Source organism: Solanum tuberosum, unplaced genomic scaffold (assembly GCF_000226075.1).
Source record: "Solanum tuberosum cultivar DM 1-3 516 R44 unplaced genomic scaffold, SolTub_3.0 scf00296, whole genome shotgun sequence".
In the NCBI taxonomy this organism is placed as follows: domain Eukaryota; kingdom Viridiplantae; phylum Streptophyta; class Magnoliopsida; order Solanales; family Solanaceae; genus Solanum; species Solanum tuberosum.
In genome coordinates this window covers 776,518-795,557 of record NW_006239217.1, presented here as the reverse complement: position 1 = coordinate 795,557, position 19,040 = coordinate 776,518, and the positions used below count along the sequence as shown (strand labels likewise).

Here is a 19,040-nt window from a genome sequence, read left to right as displayed (position 1 = left end):
TAGTGGGAGATGATAGACATTTCGTAAGACTAGTCGAGATACGCAAAAGATGACCCGAACACACAGTGCAATCATAAAAAAAATAAAAACATATTAGTATAAAATAATACTAACAACTAACCAAACAGAGTGTGATCACTGTATTGAAAGTTCTGTGTCTATACCTAAACTCACCAACCAAAATTCCAGTAGAGAAGGAAGGAAAATGGCTTCATCTCTGCTTACCAAACAGTTTCTCGGGGCTCCTTTTTCAAGCCTTGGATCCGGGCAGCAACCATCCAAGCTCTGTTCTTCAAACCTCCGATTCCCAACTCACCGATCACAGCCCAAACGACTAGGTGAAACTTTCTGCCATCCATCTGTTTGTTGAAATGTCTGAATGAACTTGATTTGAGGTTTCCATCTTTTCTTATGTTTTTTGTGTGAATTAAGAAATGGGTTTTAAACTTTATTAGAATATGATCATTAAAATAGGAAAAAAAAGTAGTCTTGGAAATTTTTTATTTTTAAAAAAAATGGGGTAGGGAAAGGGGAAATGGGTGGGGGATTACAAGGTGGGGAATTGAAACCATGAGTCTGGTAATTGGAATGAGTATAATCTAAATATCTTAACAAAGATCCATTGGAGGGCAAGTCTGGTGCCAGCAGCCGCGGTAATTCCAGCTCTAATAGCGTATATTTAAGTTGTTGTAGTTAAAAAGCTCGTAGTTCAACTTACTAAGATTCCCTAAGTCTTTGAAGTTGATGTCTGTTTCGTACTGTTTTTTGTATCTGTGATCATTCCACCATGTATGAAATCACCACCTTTTTTTTTCCTTTGTCAAAAATTTAACTTCAACTGTGGTGGCCTATGATTTTCAGTTCATTTTCATTATCTGTTAACTGGTTCTGTCAATGTTTTAAAATACTATCTCCTGTTTCAATTATTTTGTCTTACTTTTTTTTAGTATGTTTCAAAAAGAACGTCCCTTTGTTTTTTTGACAACTCTTTAATTCCAACTTTTTATGTGACATGCTTAAGACCACATGATGAAAAGACATTTTGATACATTCTACGTATTTTTAGTTTAAGACCACAAGATTCAAAATTCTTCTTACTTTCTTAAACTTCATGCCAAGTCAAAATCAAACAAACAAATCGAAATGGAGAGAATATTTGTTTCCATTCTCTACAAAATACTGTACTTTTCTAATAAAGAAGTGTTGTCAGGCAATATGGGAACAAAAAGTTAAAATTTTCAAGTGGAAACAAGTACCATTGCCTCTTGAAAGTGAACTAAAAAAATGTTTCCTCGTCGATCTTTAGGGTTTATTCTTGAGTTGCTAGAATGGATTGACAACTTCTTTATCTACTTTTGTACTCGCAGAGATACAGGCTGCTGGTAATACATTTGGAAATTATTTCCGCGTTACAACTTTTGGAGAATCTCACGGTGGTGGTGTTGGTTGTATAATTGATGGATGTCCCCCTCGACTCCCACTCTCAGAGTCGGATATGCAAGTGGAACTTGACAGGAGGTGTTTACTTGTTCTGAGATTTCCTTTTGTGGGTTGACATGACCAGCATCAGTGAAGATGTTGTGTACTAATAGATTGAAGTCCTTCAAAATTCTTGGTCTTCTATCATTTCTTGTAACTGATTCATGTATTGCCCATTCTTGACACCCCCATCTCAGATAATTGATGGAGTAATTCATTAGGATACTTTGAATTTATTTTGGCCAAATTTGAATTTCATGCAAAACTTATCCATTCAGGAGGCCAGGTCAAAGCCGAATTACCACACCAAGAAAAGAGACTGATACTTGCAAAATATCATCAGGCACTGCCGATGGTTAGTCCTCTGTTAAAGTCTCTACTGGCCTGTGCCACTTCCTTTGACTTACATTTAAAGATTCAGCTTCTATCTGTGCTTAATTTATAGGTTTGACTACGGGATCTCCAATCAAAGTTGAAGTACCCAACACTGACCAGAGAGGAAATGTAAGTATGCTATGATTTGTTTTGAAATACAGGAGAGGAAGTGAAACAACAATTTACTTTTTACAATGATCTATATGTTTCATCACTCGACTTTGCACGCAACAGGACGAACTTGATTTACTAGCTTGGTGCTAAGGTACACGATATCTAATCTGTCTGAGAAAAATCAAGTGTGCTAACCTTGTGTTATTGTGCATAGAAAGTTAATTTAAGGTTAGTTAAGTTGAGTGTTTCCAAGAACATGCTAACTTCACATCCTTGGCATGTCAAGTTTATTGTCTTTAAGGGCATGGAGTAGTGACATTCTTAGCATTACTCATCATTCTTTCAGAGGTTGAATTCTGCATGCATGAGACTTTGAAATGATTCCTCTAAAAGTTGGTGAATGGTTCTTGTGCTTTTATGAACCATGCGTATTTTGAAACTCAAAACAAGTGAAATGAGCTTTTCAGAGCATTGCATCCTGATAATTGAAAAATAGCTTTGAAGTGAAAAGGAGAAACATTTCAGCTTAATCTGAGACTCATGATTGAAGATGTTATGCTTAGTATGTGTACTTTTCTTTTTTGTGTCAATCTGTGGTCTCCTGGTACTTGACAGATTTCTCATTTCCTGTTGGATTGCCAGGACTATAGTGAAATGTCCCTTGCTTATAGGCCATCTCATGCTGATGCAACTTATGACTTCAAGTATGGAGTTAGATCAGTACAGGTAATGTCAAAGAGGAGCTCATTTATTATTAGAAAGTTTTGCAGATTGTTGATAAGCAATTCTCTGTAGTTATAGCTCTTACTATTTCTTGTGTCCTTACTAGTGTTAGTGGAACATGCAGGGGGGCGGTAGATCTTCGGCAAGAGAAACCATCGGGAGAGTCGCTGCTGGAGCTGTTGCCAAGAAAATTCTCAAACTTTATTCAGGAACTGAGGTGAGGTACTTTATTGTTACAGGTTTTCTAATGTCATTTCTGAATGATATTATTTGTATCATTACATAAATTGTTACTGAAAAGAGCTCCCCTGAAGTGTTGCACGGATGTTAAAGGCATATCAATTTTTCAAATCCATCCCCTATCCCAGTTTTTATTCACAAACTAAACACTAAATAGTAAAAACTGTAGATCCACTTCTTTTTTGGGGATTATTGATCCATTAATGATCATCAATGCCTTAATAACAAGTTGGGCTCCATTATGAAGAAATAAAATCAACTGTCATGTTCATTAGAGTTATGTTGTGTTCTAGATGAATATACAGCCTAAACATCTAGAGAATGTAAATTGGACTTCTAAGTTAATTATGAAGCACTGAGGTGGGTTACTATCATATGATTGTGGTTTAATAGAGGCTTTTTGGTAGGCCCGATAAGCGTAGTTCCTGTATTTTGTCTTCTCATGTAAAATTTCAGAAGCACCCATATGTATACTTAATGGAAGACACATACCTGTTGTTCCGAAGAACCTGAAACTTCTGTGTATTGCAACAAAAAAAAACCGTAATCTTATGTATTTCTGGTGGAAAATTAGCTATTCTGACTCTTGTTGCTAGAGAATCTATTACAGTAGTTGCATATACATATATCTTTATTGTTTGTCGCATTATGTGGAGGCTTCTTCTACTACTTCTTTTTTTGGGGGCTTTTTCTAAAGAAATGTAGCTTTTAGCTCTAATATTCTGTAATGCAGATCCTTGCTTATGTTTCACAAGTTCACAATGTTGTACTTCCAGAGGATTTGGTTGATAACCAGACTGTGACACTAGAGCAGGTATGTTTCACATAAGAACTATATATCTATATCTCCAAAAAAAAAAAATCATAACCGCAGTGTCCGGGCAAAATAAGCAGCTGTGGCCTGTGTGGCCCAAAAAAGTTGGCTCCGATCATCATGTTCTGATTCCTCATCATCAAGATCACTTGTTATGTCATCAGAAGTTGATGATTCAATCACCCACTAATTCTTATCTTCAGGGTCATCATTATCTTCATCAGTTGAAGCTTCGGATTCCGACACAGAATAAGAATATGAGGTTCATTCAGTATACTTTTCCTATGTGTCTGTAGATGAAACAACCTCATCTGTTGCATTCAATATAGGACTCCTTAACCCAACATTGGAGCAAACCTTCTCCTCAATGATAACAACATCAGGATCACACTCCTCCTCTGAGAAACACAACATCATGGATCGATGGGTCTACCTCTAATGTAAAGAAATGGACCTTGGCCTAGCTCAAACCCAAAAGTTAGCTCATCAAGGAAGGATTGACTAAGACCATATAAAAGACCACAACCCTTTCCGTCGACCAATTTGGGACTTTTTTTATTGATAATGCCAATATGGGACTTAACAAATTTCAATTTGCTTTTGCCACTGAGCAGTATGCTATTGTTTCGTTACTCATTTTGCTTCCAATTTGATTCTGATGTCAGGTCTCTTTCTGCTTTAAATTAATACCATGCCCACTCTGTAATCTATTCTACATCTTAGACTGAGTTATGATTATAGTAACTACTTCCTGTTCACTTATCTTCGTGGGTTTCTTTCTCAAGAAAGGAAAGAAGAATGTAAATAATTTAAGGAGTGTTTCATTGTTTCAGATCATAATTTCTCTTCCAAATATGCTTGGCTTGGATCTTTTTCTACTTTTAGAAGCCCATATATTGGTATTAGCTTTAATCAGACATTGCATTCACCTTTCCTTGGATGAAACCTGCTTCGCTAATGGCTGAAAGGCAACTCATCCTGCATGAGATAAATCTGATTTTGTATAAAGGGCGACTCATCCTGCATGAGATAATGCTGATTGTTGGAGGATTGACCTAAGGTTGACTAGCATGTAGGAAGGAAGATGCAATGAGAATTATTACCGCAACAGACAAACTGGTTAGATATGTGTAAATGACGAAGGAAATCCCACTTCTATTAGAAACTTAAAAAATTATAGAAAAGAGCTTTCAAGGAGGGTAGATTTGACTCCGAGGCAATGTTTCTCCAAACTGCACTATAGGATCTGTATATGAGCTTTATTACTTGCCTAATAGAGTGTATAATACATAAGGCTAGAAAAATTACAGAAGAGAACTTTTAAGGAGTGTTTGAGCCTATGCCGATGTTTCTTTCTCCATATATGCACTGTGGGATCTCTGTATGAACTTTAGCAGTTGACGTATAGAGTGGATATAAACACCATGTTGCTTGATCTATCAATTTCTTGAACTCATCCGATAGATTAAGGAAATACTAAATATAAAATGTACCATAAAAAGAAAAAGGAAAACAATCCAGTGTCCTTTCTGTTGCATTCCCTTGTGGAGTGGAAGAGACTATTTATAATGCACTCAGCACACGGATTGCCGCTTCTCTAAGGCATGGAGTGTGGAGAGTATTATAGTTTATATAGTGCATATTTGTGGTTCTCTTTATTAACAATTGTCTTCTGGTATAACTTTGATAGTTTTTGACCTTCTGGTGATAAAAGAACTTGATTTCTGTGGTAATTATCACTTAATGCCAGATTGAAAGCAATATTGTTCGTTGCCCGAACCCTGAATATGCAGAAAAGATGATTGCTGCCATTGATTATGTACGAGTGAGGGGGGATTCTGTTGGTGGTGTTGTAACTTGCATTGTTAGAAATGTTCCACGAGTAAGCGCTCTCTCTCTCTCTTTGTGTGCGTGTGTGTATGTCTGTTAGTTATCGTGCATGTCTTTGGTGCTGGTGGGACCTTCACATGATAGTTTGGTGATAATTACTAGGGTCTTGGTACACCAGTCTTTGATAAACTTGAAGCTGAGCTGGCTAAAGCTTGCATGTCATTACCAGCAACAAAGGGTTTTGAGTTTGGAAGTGGCTTTGCAGGTACAGAATCTTCATACTATGGAAGTTGTTAAAATTTACTTTTAGTTACTGCAATAATTTTTAGCATTAATAAGTTGCTTAGCTTTAGTTTGTTGAGATATTTTAGATTTTTGAATTTTGAATTATGCAAATTTTTTGTTGTAAGTTGGCTATTTAAAGCTCCCCTATGCTTAAGAAAAATATTGAGAGACATTTTCAATCAATTTTTTCCAACCCTTTTTGCTGCACCATCTTTTTAAAAAACAAACAGAAGTGATTTTCTTATTATCTTGTTGTTGGATGATAGCAAACTCCTAAGTCGAAACAGACTAATCAAGATCGGTGTTATCATCTATGTAGTATGGTTAGGAATACAGATTTTGTATTGGGAACCTGTTCAATGAAAATATGAACCAGGTGTTATGAAAAATTTCATTCAGATTTTACCCAAAGAAGTACAAGTAATTAAAACTACTAAAATAATTGCAAAAATTACCCAATAACGTGAGTTAAGTGTAAAAAGCAATCGTCCAAATCTAGTTCAGTATTGCATAAAATGTAAGAAGAATCAATTTTAAGACAGTTTCACAACCTCCGATGATGAAGCTCTGACGACTTAAGTATCCATCTTCTGTCACCAGGTGCAACTTTGAACTGTTCTATTTCTTCTGCTTCTCCTTTACAATCTTGCCTGACCTACTTGCTTCTGCTTGGAGCTCTGGATAACAGAACCTCCTTGATTGCCTTGGTCTTTTTATGCCCTTTCCTATCCCTCTTTTTGTTACTTAGGTAATGATCCCCTTTCTGTTTTTTCAAAACATTGTATCACTCATGACAAAGATGATACCAGCATGTTGCCTAAAATTATTACTCATACATTTTGATGCTAATCTGCTGGAATCTGAATTCGCAAGATTATCTCCCCAAATAAAGCCTAAGATGTCTTTAGATCGAAGCTGCATTCTAGTATCTCTCTATGATTAATACAGTTTGCATTGGTGTCTAGATGATATTGGATTATCAGGGTTTAACATTGTTGAAGAGTATGAAATGCTAATGCTTCCAGCTCGAAGTAGATAGGAAAGATAACAGAAAGACCTGGCTTCAGACTGCCAAAAGTTTTTAGGTGGTCAAGTGTGCTTCATCGAGTTACCCTTCGGGGTGGCCCAGTGGTTTGGGCTTGGGACTTCCATGTTGGAGGTCTCAAGTTCGAAACCCCTTGCCAGCGAAAGCAAGGGATTTGCCTTCTGGGTCGAGCTCGTCGCACCGGGCTTGCCTAGTGCGGGTTACCTCTCCTATGTGGTTTGCGAGCTATTGCATAGGAGCGGGGCTTTTACCCTGTGCGCACCCAAAGGGTAGCGGCTGCGGGTTTCCCTTGTCATAAAATCCCCTTTCTGTTTTTTCAAAACATTGTATCACTCATGACAAAGATGATACCAGCATGTTGCCTAAAATTATTACTCATACATTTTGATGCTAATCTGCTGGAATCTGAATTCGCAAGATTATCTCCCCAAATAAAGCCTAAGATGTCTTTAGATCGAAGCTGCATTCTAGTATCTCTCTATGATTAATACAGTTTGCATTGGTGTCTAGATGATATTGGATTATCAGGGTTTAACATTGTTGAAGAGTATGAAATGCTAATGCTTCCAGCTCGAAGTAGATAGGAAAGATAACAGAAAGACCTGGCTTCAGACTGCCAAAAGTTTTTAGGTGGTCAAGTGTGCTTCATCGAGTTACCCTTCGGGGTGGCCCAGTGGTTTGGGCTTGGGACTTCCATGTTGGAGGTCTCAAGTTCGAAACCCCTTGCCAGCGAAAGCAAGGGATTTGCCTTCTGGGTCGAGCTCGTCGCACCGGGCTTGCCTAGTGCGGGTTACCTCTCCTATGTGGTTTGCGAGCTATTGCATAGGAGCGGGGCTTTTACCCTGTGCGCACCCAAAGGGTAGCGGCAGCGGGTTTCCCTTGTCATCAAAAAAAAAAAAGTGTGCATCGAGTTTAGATCTACGCTGTGGCTGGTCCAGGGGGTGTTAGTTACTTGACTGGTGATTTAAGGGGATTAAACAATTAGTGCTAAGGATCTTAGTTGATTCATCGACACTTTGTTTACGGCATGGTTGGTTAGAATAGTAAGGAAGTTGGCCAATTCAATTTCGAGTCATTCTTTGTTCATTACAGGTCTAGACAACTTCTCTGAATTTAAATAAGGCTATTGTTCTATGTCAAAAAAACTTGAAGGCTCTTACATGTTAATATCTTTGATAAATCTCATGTTCTATTTTGTTTCTGGTGAAAAACTACAGGTACTTTCATGACTGGCAGTGAGCATAATGATGAGTTCTTTATGGATGAACATGACCAAATCAGGACAAAAACCAATAGATCTGGTGGTATCCAGGTACACTCGCAATATTCATTTGGATATGTCTTTAGAAATGGACAAACAATTCCATTTCCTTTTCAAGTTGAATTATCTGTTTAATTTATTTCACAGGGAGGCATATCAAATGGAGAAATTATTAATATGAGAATAGCATTCAAGCCAACTTCTACAATTGCAGTGAGTCCTAGTCTCTGTCGAAAATTCCATTTTTTTTCAAGTTAAGTTACTCTGTATGAAATACGTCTTATTTCAATTGTTATGCAGAGGAAGCAACATACTGTTAGTAGGGATAAACATGAGACTGAACTCATTGCTCGTGGTCGACATGATCCTTGTGTGGTTCCACGAGGTTTGTATGCCTAATTTTGTTTTGACTATTACTCAATTTGGCTAGTCCCTTCCATTCGTCGTACTAGGATGTTTACTCTTAGAAACCACTGAGGCTGTATGACTGCTAGACTAGCTCAATCTGTTCTTGTTCTTTACCGGTGTTTTGATAAAATAACCAAAAGAAAATCTGCTAGCCATTTGCTCTTCAAAACATTCTTTTCTCCTTCAATTTCTGAACAACACTTGAAAAGTAAACGGACATTTCATGTCTTGGTGCAACAGCTGTTCCGATGGTGGAAGCAATGGTCGCCCTGGTGCTCGTGGATCAGTTGATGACTCAATATGCACAATGTATGCTGTTCCCAATCAATCCTGCACTACAGGAACCTTTGCAGTCATCGACAACTGAGTCAGCTCAGGTTCCCCTTTAAAAGGAGCCGAGCAACTTGCGTACCCCCATAACAACTTCTCGCTAGATAACTTCTCACATTTCTGGCATAACTACGTTTGGAGAGTGTAATTTTTTGTTAGAAGTTATCCTCGATGCCTTAAGAGTTATATTGTTGAACAGAGGTATGTATATAGCTTTTGTTGCTGGAGCTATCACCAGCTTTTCGCTCAGACTTTCCAAAAATGTCACTGGATGTGTGTTGGATCCTCCAAAAGTGCGTTTTTGGAGGATCCATCACAGGCACGACAATATTTTTGGAGAGTCTGAGCAAACATAGCTTGCCAATGTACGGAGAGCCAAGTGCATCTAAAAAAACGTGAAATTGTGACGTTTTCATTATTTTATGGGCTTTTCTTGTGTTTATGAACTCAAGTTGTACTCACATAAGATAGTTAGTAATGTGATCTGTATAATACAAACATTTACGATTTTATAAATTTTGTGAATTAAAATTGCCTTCTTTTATTTTTGGCGAATATATAACGATGAACATACAAGTAATATCATTGCTATTTGCTACTCTAGCAAGTCCTTGTTATGGCGATCCAACATATTAATGTGCATTACACACATTAGAGATTGATTCAAAATTTGAAGTTTATCAGTTTTGAATTTAAAAGTTTTGTGTGTTCTGAATTTTATTATACATACATATTCAATGGGATATCTCAACAAAATTACAAAGTTGAACCAAAGTTATTGGGTTCTAATGAACGCGTACTTCCTATGCTCCCGGGTGAGACTTCCTATACCCTAAAGCAGCAGGTCGTGCAAGTAGTCGAACAAATGAGAGGTTGTCGACGAAGAGGTCAAAGCTTGCAAAGACTCCTTCAACCTCGCTTGCATGTTAGCTTGCTTGTACTATTGCTCTCCTACCTGACCTGCTTTCTGGCTAGTTCTTTTACTATCGTACCTCCACCCCCAACATACATATATTAAGGTTTGGTGTTAAAAAGCATGCTTATGTGTTATGCCGAACCGTTAAAAGGAAACATTTTGAACCTACCCCTCACTATTTTTTGCCATTTCTCTACTATTTGACCATATATATACCTTCCTTTAAACTTCAACTCATCTTCTTTCTCTTTGAGGAAGTTCACAAATCCTCCATTTTCCTCCTTAGTTTCACATCTTCAAAACTATCTAACAACAAAATCAAAGTAGTGATTCCCAGATCTGCTACTGATTCAAGCTTCTCCTTCTCCAGGTAATCGATAAATCTCCTCTTTTGTTTTCCCTTTACTGTTCCGGTTGAACGCTATAGCAAATTGCATATCAACTGTTTGATGAATGGTCCCAAAGACTTTGCTATTATAGAACTGTAACCAAACCCAAAAAAATGAAACGACGAGGTCATTTCACTAAGGATCCGATCAAATTTCTATGTATTGTAGTCTCTATTGCTTGTACTTTCGTGCTGTGTTTTTCAGTACTTAAACTTAACGAAATACCACAAGGAAATGAAAATGTGATTGATTTGAAACTGAAGAAAAATCGAATAGATGGAGGAAGAGGAGTAGTAGGGAAGTTTGGGGAAATAGTGATTGGAATGTTACCTCAAGATTTGGGGTTTACTTTATTTTTGCCATCTGAGAAAGCATTCGAGCGGGATCTGGGATTGAGATTGGATGAGAATGAGAATGAGAACAACACATATGCAATACTAACTCGTGTACTCGGGTTTTCAGCTGTACCAGCAAGGATTTATGCGGATGATGTACAAGTTGGAAAGGAGATTGATTATGATTCAATATCGGGATACACTGTGTATGTATCGAAAGATTCAGATGGGTTGTTGATAGTTAATAGAATTGCTTCAGAAATGGTGGATTTGAGAAGAGGGAAGATTGTTGTACATGTTATGGATGGGGTGATAATGGATCCAGAATTCGAGCAATCTGTTCGACCTGATGATGATTGAGTTTAGTTGAGTTGAGTTGAACTGAGCTAAGGTTTCATGAATTGATGGTTGCTGCTTCCGCAGCCCCGGCCATTTTCACCTTAGGGAAAACTTATGAAGCTTGATGCATTGGGATGGTGCAGACAGATCTATAAAGACGAAAACTTTGGTGTATAACTTTGCTGAATTCGAGTAAATATAGTGGCATAGATTTCCTAGAGATCCTCTACAAATTGAAGACAACACTGTACCAGATCAACTCTGCTTATGAAGAGGAATTATGCATCACTTGAGTTGGGGGTTTTCGGAAATAGTCTCTCTATCTTCTAAGATAGGGTAAGTTCTACGTATACTATACTATCCCCAGACTTTGCATTGTGGGATTATACTGGGTATGTTGTTATTGTTGTTGCTGATGAAGAGGAATTCAAGTTGAATATCAGCTTCTGATAATGGAAGACGAGGCGGGCATCCATCAATAACACAACCAATACCAGCACCATGAGATTCTCCAAATGTTGTAGCGCGGAAGAAAGTTCCATATGTATTTCCAGCAGCCTTTATCTCTGTGTATAAGCATATTCAAACTTGTAAACTACTTGTGAGTTGGGAAGCTGATTGAAGAAATTTTGAAACATTCATATGTCTATGGGATTCTTCATTTTTTTAACGTAGGTATTAGTTATGCAGAGTTTAGTAATTCATGTATTAGTTATTCCACATTCAATCTTTTACGGATAAGGAGGTATACCGTTTACGTTTGGTAGAACTTTTCAGCATGAATTTAGATCAGTTGGACCTCAAAATGAACATCGAATACTGAGTGAAAATAAAAATAAAATAGTGTCTTTCATAGTTTCTAAAAGCCCTCCGGAGGCCTATCCCTCTTTCTCCACTTGATTCTGAAGTTCAACGACTTTTATCGTTGGCAAACACCTAAAAGTATTTAATTGCCATTTTAATTAGATTGCCAATTAATTGTAGTAGAGATTTACCTATGGTTAACTTATAGTCACTTTATTATGTTGTAATTTTTAAATAGTCGGTACATAAAACTTAAATTAATGTTTCTCACATTATAGGTAATGAAGCTCATTTAGCTTCACTTTAGTGAAAAGGAGGATCAATTAGTCTTTCCTTAATATAAAGTTTTATTTCAATTAGTCTTTCCTTAATATAAAGTTTTATTTCTTCTACATTCTCAATATAAGTTTCAAATGATTTTAATTGATGGCTAGCTTTGAGACATGTAGCAAGCTACATTTTTATTTTTATTTTGAGAATGGTAAAGTTGTATTCATCAGCAATGAGGGTATGCTGGCAACCAAACAAAAAAAACATTCAAAGGCCAAGTAGTCATGATTACAAAGAGCCTATGAAATCTACTAACTGATCTACTTCATATATACCCTCTTCTTTACACCAAAAATATAGAGTATTAATGCAGTTTTCTTTAACTTTCTGCATTGGTTTCTAGAGCCGAGGGTCTATCCAAAACAGCCTCTATACCTCACAAGATAGGGGTTAAGGTCTGTGTACACTCTCCCATCCACAGACCGCGCTTGTGGGATCACATTGGGTATCTTATTGTTGTACTAAATATCCTATCATTATCAGTTGTTTGTTGTCGTAAAGGAAAGAACTCATTCTATAAAGTGCCTTCGTGCATTTTGCATAACTCAATTCTTATAAGTACCCCATCGAAAAACAAAATGATAAATGATCCTCGTTGATGCATGAACAACTTTTTTATGTCTGCTACGTTCCTTTATTGGTTTATAGAACCAAAATAAACAGTTTGTTTTCAGTCTAATTCAAAATTGCCCAAGTACAATTTATGTATGTAGTTTATATCCACTACCACCAAATCCATCAAAACCTGAAATAATTGGGAAGTCAATCCTACTACTCCCATTTCTGCTCTATTTCTTTTTTTTTGAGAATGGTAAAGTTGTATTCATCAGCAATGAGGGTATGCTGGCAACCAAACAAAAAAAACATTCAAAGGCCAAGTAGTCATGATTACAAAGAGCCTATGAAATCTACTAACTGATCTACTTCATATATACCCTCTTCTTTACACCAAAAATATAGAGTATTAATGCAGTTTTCTTTAACTTTCTGCATTGGGTTAGTAATATTCTTAAAGCACCTACTTTCCTTCCAAATTGACCACCATATGCAAGATGGAACTAGATTCCACCATTTTTTCTGTGTTTTACTCCCCCCTCTTCTCATCCAACAGTTTAGTAGGTCAGCAGTATGCTCAGGCACCACCCAAGGATCTTGAATAATGCTTTGAAGCATATACCATATCTGGGAAGTCACTCTACAGTGAAGGAACAAATGATTGTTTGTTTCCTCCTTCTCATGGCAAAAGAAGCACCTAGAAACAATCTGAAATCCTCTTTTTTTCAGTCTCTCCTGAGTCAGACATGCTCTTCTGCACACTAACCATGTGAAACACTTTATCTTGGTTGGGGTGTTGGATTTCCAAATTTGTTTCCAAGGTCCAAAAATGCCCCCCGGGTGTGTTGCAAGCTACATGTTAACCTGACCAAAAATATGTAGACTTGCCAAGGGGTGTTGGGATTGAAATAATAAGGTGTGATGCAGAAGCAAACAATTGTAAACCTTAAATGGCGGTAAATCAGAAAATTAGGAAGCATTAAAAATAAAGAAATTGTCGAGAGTTATTTTGTCATTTGTATCTAGATCTTGGCCTTTGATGAAGATGAATTGATGTATTGTTTTCAACAACTCACATAGCCGTGCCTACCAACAACAAGACGACTACTTCTTGCATGCCACTAAACGTTGCTCTTTAATGCTTGGGTTCGCTCAATACAAGAATTGTAGCCCAACCTTGCTTAAGGCTAAAGTCGTGGACTACACCCCATGAGAGCTCTCTATTTGACTAACATACTCCCTTTTGATCTCCCCAATACCTTCATAGCAAAGCTAGGAATGATTGACTTTCGGATTTAAATAATATCACATAATAGCAATGCTCCTTCTCATTTCTTCTTTTATGACCACAACCCCGTATGAGCCCTCTATAAGGCATAGCTCAAGTTTATATGATATGCACACTTTTGAGGCTCAATGTGGCATAGACCGAAGACAAATTTGTATGGGCCTAGGCCCAAAGCGGAAAATACATGACATGAGCTTAGGTCGCGATGACAAATCACTTTCAGCAGAATGATAATTAAAATGTACCAATTGGCAATAGCAGACTAGCAGTGTTAGAAAATTCACTAGGGTGAAAAAGGTATGCATTTGATTGAAGCCAAAACAAAATGAATGCCAATCACTAACAAGGAAAAATAAAAATCTGTTTTGTACAAATGAAATTACAACCAAGAAAAAATGAATAAGCAAGGGGAAAACTTGCTAGTGATAAATTATACAGGAAAAATGTTCATATCTGTCTATGTATGGAGGTGAAAAAAGGATTTAAAACAAAATTGTGCCATTTTTGAAGAAGATCGAAACTAGTATGCAACTTTATCTATTTCATGCAAAAAAGATTCTTGTCCATCTCCTATGCTATGGCCATGCTCCAGCTCAGATATGAAGATAGAGACAATCTTAAAACAATGTACTTACTTTCTTGTCGTCCATCTTCCAGCCTGAGAATTCGAGAAACAGTACTGTTGAAGGTACTGATCAGTCGTCAATATACAAAATGACTATATGTGTTTTCTTACACTTGACCTCCAAAGATTTGGATTCTACTTCTCATTTGGTGTCTACACATGCATTTACTTTTAGAAAATGAGTTTTTGGCTGTTTTACCTTTCCAACCGTGAATCTGTTAAATCTTCATTAGTCAGGTGCTGATTTGCTGATCACAGTCTGAGAATCATTTGTTCCGCGAAGATCTTATTTCACTCCTTTTTGTCTTCAGAAGTTGTTGAATTATGATGCTTCTCGGGTGACTTGGGAGGATCTTCACTTTTGGGTGACTCCAGTTTGTGTGCTGAAGTTGTGACATCTTGATGTTTTTCGGATGTGCTCAGAGACTCTTCACTTTTGTCAGGTGATTTTAAACCGTCATTTTTGTTATGGGGTAGATCTCTAGAGTCTGGTTTCTCACAGTGTTCATTGGCTGAATCCGTTTTAACTGTTGGTTCCACAATTTTCTCTGATTTGTCAGGTGAGACTATTTTGTGCGGTGAAGCTGTGGAATTAAGCTGTGGAGATTGTTCATCATTATGAGACAAGTCAATAGAACAATCCTTTTTGGTGGATAGATCAGTGCTATCCTTTTTTTCATCTTTCAAGTCAGCGTCATCTGCATTGTCCTCTTTAATTTCCTCAGCTTCCAAAGGGCCAAGCTTTGCATCAATACTCTTGATTGCAACTGTTAATGATCTTGCATCACGAGCAGCTGCCAGCCGTCCAGGTGACGATGCCTGTTTGTGAAGAAAAAAAGATATCAACACATCAAGAGTATTCATGGTTAGGGTAGTTTCTTCCAAATTTAGCTGCAAGGATATCCAGAATCTGGTGAAGCACCTTTGTGAATTAGATTCAATAAATAGCTCTAACATTCAGTTTTGTCTTGATTAGACTGTGAATTGGCCAGCCAAGGCAACATGTGACAAAGCTATTTTTCGTCTGAAATATCCATTTAAATATAACTCCCTCTGTTTCAATTTGTTTGTTTGGTTTTGATTTGGCACGAAGTTTAAGAAAGTAAATAAGACTTTGGAATCTTGTGGTCTTAAACTAAAGTCGAAACTGAAGAGTTGCCAAAAGTAGAAAGAGACATTCTTTTTTAAACGGACTAAAAAGAAAAGTAAGACAAACAACTTGAAATGGAAAGAGTACCATTTTTCTTCACCTACTATATCTCCTCGTGTTGCTAACGGGGTCACAGAGTAGAATATAACTTAAGATAATGTAAGGAAAATAGTGGCAGGACAGAAAACACTGCTACTCCAATCTCCGAACTAGTTAGATGTAAGTGCATATTTTGGTCTTCCTATTTCTACCATTTTGGCGTTCTATTTTTCTTTCTCAACATTTTAATGCCTCGTCGAGAGAGAAACACTCCAAACAAAAGAAGCACTAATGTAAGTTCAATATATCCAAAGAAAGAGAATGGTACTATTTAATAACTGACCTCCAACAATTGCTCAGCCCTTTTCTTCAAAGCCTCAAAAGATGCTTCCTTGTGAATAAGTTTTAAGATGTGGGTCAAGTGAGGCAGAAGATTCTCGAGACGGTGTTGGTCTGTTTTGCATTGAGGAATAGTAGATACACAGCCTACTGGATAGAAGGGGCAGTTGGCAAGCTTCATTGGACATACAGTTATACAGTGCCTGTCCATTTCACGCCTCATGAGTGTTGCTGGGCATTTCTGCTCGCATTGGAGTATTTTGAACGGACATGTTGAATCATGCAGTTCCAGCTGAGCTGCACTAAATCGAGCATTACATCCCTCATTTTCACAGTGCAATTCCCTGAAACCACACAAGGTGATATGCTTCGAAAGCTCTTCTTCAGATTTGAACCTCATACTGCAGTGATAAATGTTTTTGAAGTCAATATTTCTTATCGATGTTTGTGCCACTGCTATCCTCCTAGCCATCAACCAAAAGCCATTCATTTCCATTTCTTGTACGAAATCATCTATCCTTTCTTCTCTCCTTTCACTTAGCATCCATGATGAAACTTTGCAGAAAAAGTTCCTCTTAGACTGTGCAAAATCATCAATAAAATCAGATATAATATCATGAGGGTTGTCGGACACTTCAATAACCGAGTCACCTTCTAAGACAACAGATTCTGCAACAAACATCTCGCTTCTCTGGACAAGATAGTCCACCATTTCTCTTCTAATATCAACAGCCACAGAAGCGGGGCTATTCAACAAACCACCAGTCGTATTGTCAATACAGGCAGAGGCCAATCCAGGGAGAAATTCATCCGCTACCTTTTGAACCATCTCTGCATCAAATAGATCACAGTGGAAGAGAGCATCGTCCTCCTCAACTTCCTCAATTGCTGCTGGTTTAGTTTCCTTCACTTCCTCTAATTGCACATCTTCAAGTTCTGTGGTTTTGATTTTTTCTTCAACTGTATGGGGGTCCATGTTTAAAGAAGCTTCCGACATGTCCAAAGAGATAGAAAACTGCAAACGACATAGTATGTTCAGTACCACAGATACTGAAAATGAATATAAAGAAAACTCCTGAAAGAAAATAAGTCTCCAAAAGCATGACTGAATGATCTTGGCTGCTGAAATAAATAACCATCAGTAAATATGACTGGCGAAGAAAAACGAATATCACCGGAGTAAAGAAAATTTCAGATTCATTCATTTAGCTAGTTTAGGTAAAATATCCACAGTAAATATTCTTCTCCGCACTGGTGCCAATGCTACGTCAGTATAATACTCCCATGACTGCTTCCACTTTGGTTAGCTACATCTTATGATAAGAAGATAAAACATGGTTTTCCTGTTGTTTTGTCGCCGAGGAAATAAAAGCAGTAATATAGATACGATACAACAACAACAACATACCCAGTGTGATCCCACAAGGGGAGGTTGGTGTGTCTTACCCCTACCTTGTGAAGGTAGATACGACACCAAACAACAAATACAAAAGCAACTAAGAGTAACAAACCATAAGTCATTTTAACCTAGATAAAACATACTAATCAAAATAAAATATTATCATTTTGAAAACTAAAATAATTGAATCAACATGATTCTTTTTCTTGAACTGCTGAAACAACTTGATTCTTGTGTTTGTGTGAACAACTCAATCGCTTTTTATATCGCTCCAAACCAGTGCCGGAACCAAAAATCCTCACAAGGGGATTCGAAAAAATGCAAGAACACCATGTCTAGTACTGGCATTACAATGTCAATGCTTTTGTGTTCCCCTTTAACCATTTTCCTTAAAAATCAGATCAGATAAATTGCAACATCTTTAAGATGTGTATGCCAGGATACCCCAGGATGGGATTATATATTTTGTGGATAATCAATCCACTTTTTGTATAGAATAAGTTCTACCAAGAATTGGAATAACAATGATACTGGTTTCAGCTAAAGCCTCCAACCAAACACGAGATAGACTTAATCCGAAAACTTACATCGAAATAAACCCAAATAATCCTTTAAACCAAACATCATACAGAGGCAAAGCTAGGATTGCAGCTTTATGGTTTCTACATTTTAGAATGACGACTTCAAGTGATAATAAATGGGTTCTAAATCTTATGTTGTACATATTTAATGATTTTTTTAAAAACACAAATATACCATTTGAACAAAAATTACTAAATTCAGCCGAACCCCTAAGTTGTGGGTTTGGTTGCAAACAAGAAATCAATGGAACCATAAACTCCCCTAGCAAATTCTGATCTTCAAATATTTTCAAGTTCCCAAAAACTGGTATGTGAGTCGTTTTAGAAAAGAAATTTAAATTTCACCCACAAAACTTCAATAATTCTCAAGTTTCAACTTCAAAATGACCAAATGGAAGCTTCAAATCTTCGATCCGCCTCCGATAACCAAATACACATGAATTCATAATCAACACAGAACAATTAAGGAAGAGAGAGATCACCTCTACCTTCTCGTTCGTAAAATTAGATCAAAATTGAAAATCTGAAAACCTGTCAAATCAAATGGATATTCAACCAATACCCGCATAATAAATTCCAGAAATGAGCTCAAATTACAGCTTTATAACAAGAGAATCAAAGCTAAAATGCATACAGAAAGGCATAAAATTGTATGCAATAATAACAGATTTTCATGAATAAACATTGAATACCTTCAAATCTTGTGGGTTCCTATTTTGTCTCCGCACAATTTGGTGGGAAAATGTTGAAAAGCTCCATATTCTCAGACGTGCGTTCTATATGATACAAAAGGGCAATTTTGACCGTCAAAAGACAAAAACTTGTTTTTTTTCCCTTGGTCTAATATTCACATTGAAATTCCATTAATTTAGATTACGTTTAAATTATGAAAGTTTTTTTTTCCCAAAAAAACTAAAATAAAAAATAGTATATTATGGGTGTGTTTGGTATGAAAGAAAATATTTTTCGGAAAATGTTTTCCAATTTTCTCATGTTTGATTGGGTTAAATATTTTGGAAAATGTTTTCCAAATCAAATCATTTTCCT

General features: G+C 36.9%; 3 protein-coding genes across 6 annotated transcripts; 2 read left to right on the top strand and 1 right to left on the bottom strand.

Annotated features, from left to right (window-relative positions):
* Positions 1-112: 112 nt before the first annotated feature.
* LOC102580455 (chorismate synthase 2, chloroplastic) lies at positions 113-9,420 on the top strand. Of its 2 annotated transcripts, none has more exons than XM_006359286.2 (13): positions 113-338; positions 1,368-1,518; positions 1,758-1,834; positions 1,925-1,983; positions 2,611-2,694; positions 2,816-2,908; positions 3,665-3,745; positions 5,490-5,627; positions 5,738-5,840; positions 8,123-8,217; positions 8,314-8,379; positions 8,467-8,551; positions 8,815-9,420. In XM_006359286.2, exons 1-13 carry the CDS (start codon positions 206-208, stop codon positions 8,961-8,963), a joined length of 1,314 nt encoding a protein of 437 aa, XP_006359348.1. In that variant the 5' UTR covers positions 113-205; the 3' UTR covers positions 8,964-9,420. The 2 variants fall into 2 exon arrangements, with proteins under 2 accessions (XP_006359348.1, XP_006359349.1); XM_006359287.2 differs by having other exon boundaries at positions 114-338; positions 5,496-5,627.
* A 268-nt stretch (positions 9,421-9,688) lies between these two features.
* Positions 9,689-11,539, top strand: LOC102580121 (uncharacterized). Its single transcript, XM_006359285.2, has one exon. It carries the CDS (start codon positions 10,323-10,325, stop codon positions 10,902-10,904), a length of 582 nt encoding a protein of 193 aa, XP_006359347.1. The 5' UTR covers positions 9,689-10,322; the 3' UTR covers positions 10,905-11,539.
* A 2,630-nt stretch (positions 11,540-14,169) lies between these two features.
* LOC102579801 (uncharacterized) lies at positions 14,170-18,817 on the bottom strand. Of its 3 annotated transcripts, none has more exons than XR_001475016.1 (4): positions 18,686-18,817; positions 16,018-17,028; positions 14,685-15,304; positions 14,170-14,518 (listed from the first exon to the last, which is right to left on the bottom strand). XR_001475016.1 is itself a non-coding variant. In XM_015314374.1 (4 exons), the coding sequence occupies exons 3-4, from the start codon at positions 17,008-17,010 to the stop codon at positions 14,777-14,779; spliced, it is 1,521 nt and encodes a 506-aa protein (XP_015169860.1). In that variant the 5' UTR covers positions 17,011-17,028; positions 18,482-18,524; positions 18,686-18,817; the 3' UTR covers positions 14,170-14,776. The 3 variants fall into 3 exon arrangements, 2 of the variants coding, with proteins under 2 accessions (XP_015169860.1, XP_006359346.1); XM_015314374.1 differs by adding an exon at positions 18,482-18,524 and having other exon boundaries at positions 14,170-15,304; XM_006359284.2 differs by having other exon boundaries at positions 14,170-15,304.
* Between the last annotated feature and the right edge of the window lie 223 nt (positions 18,818-19,040).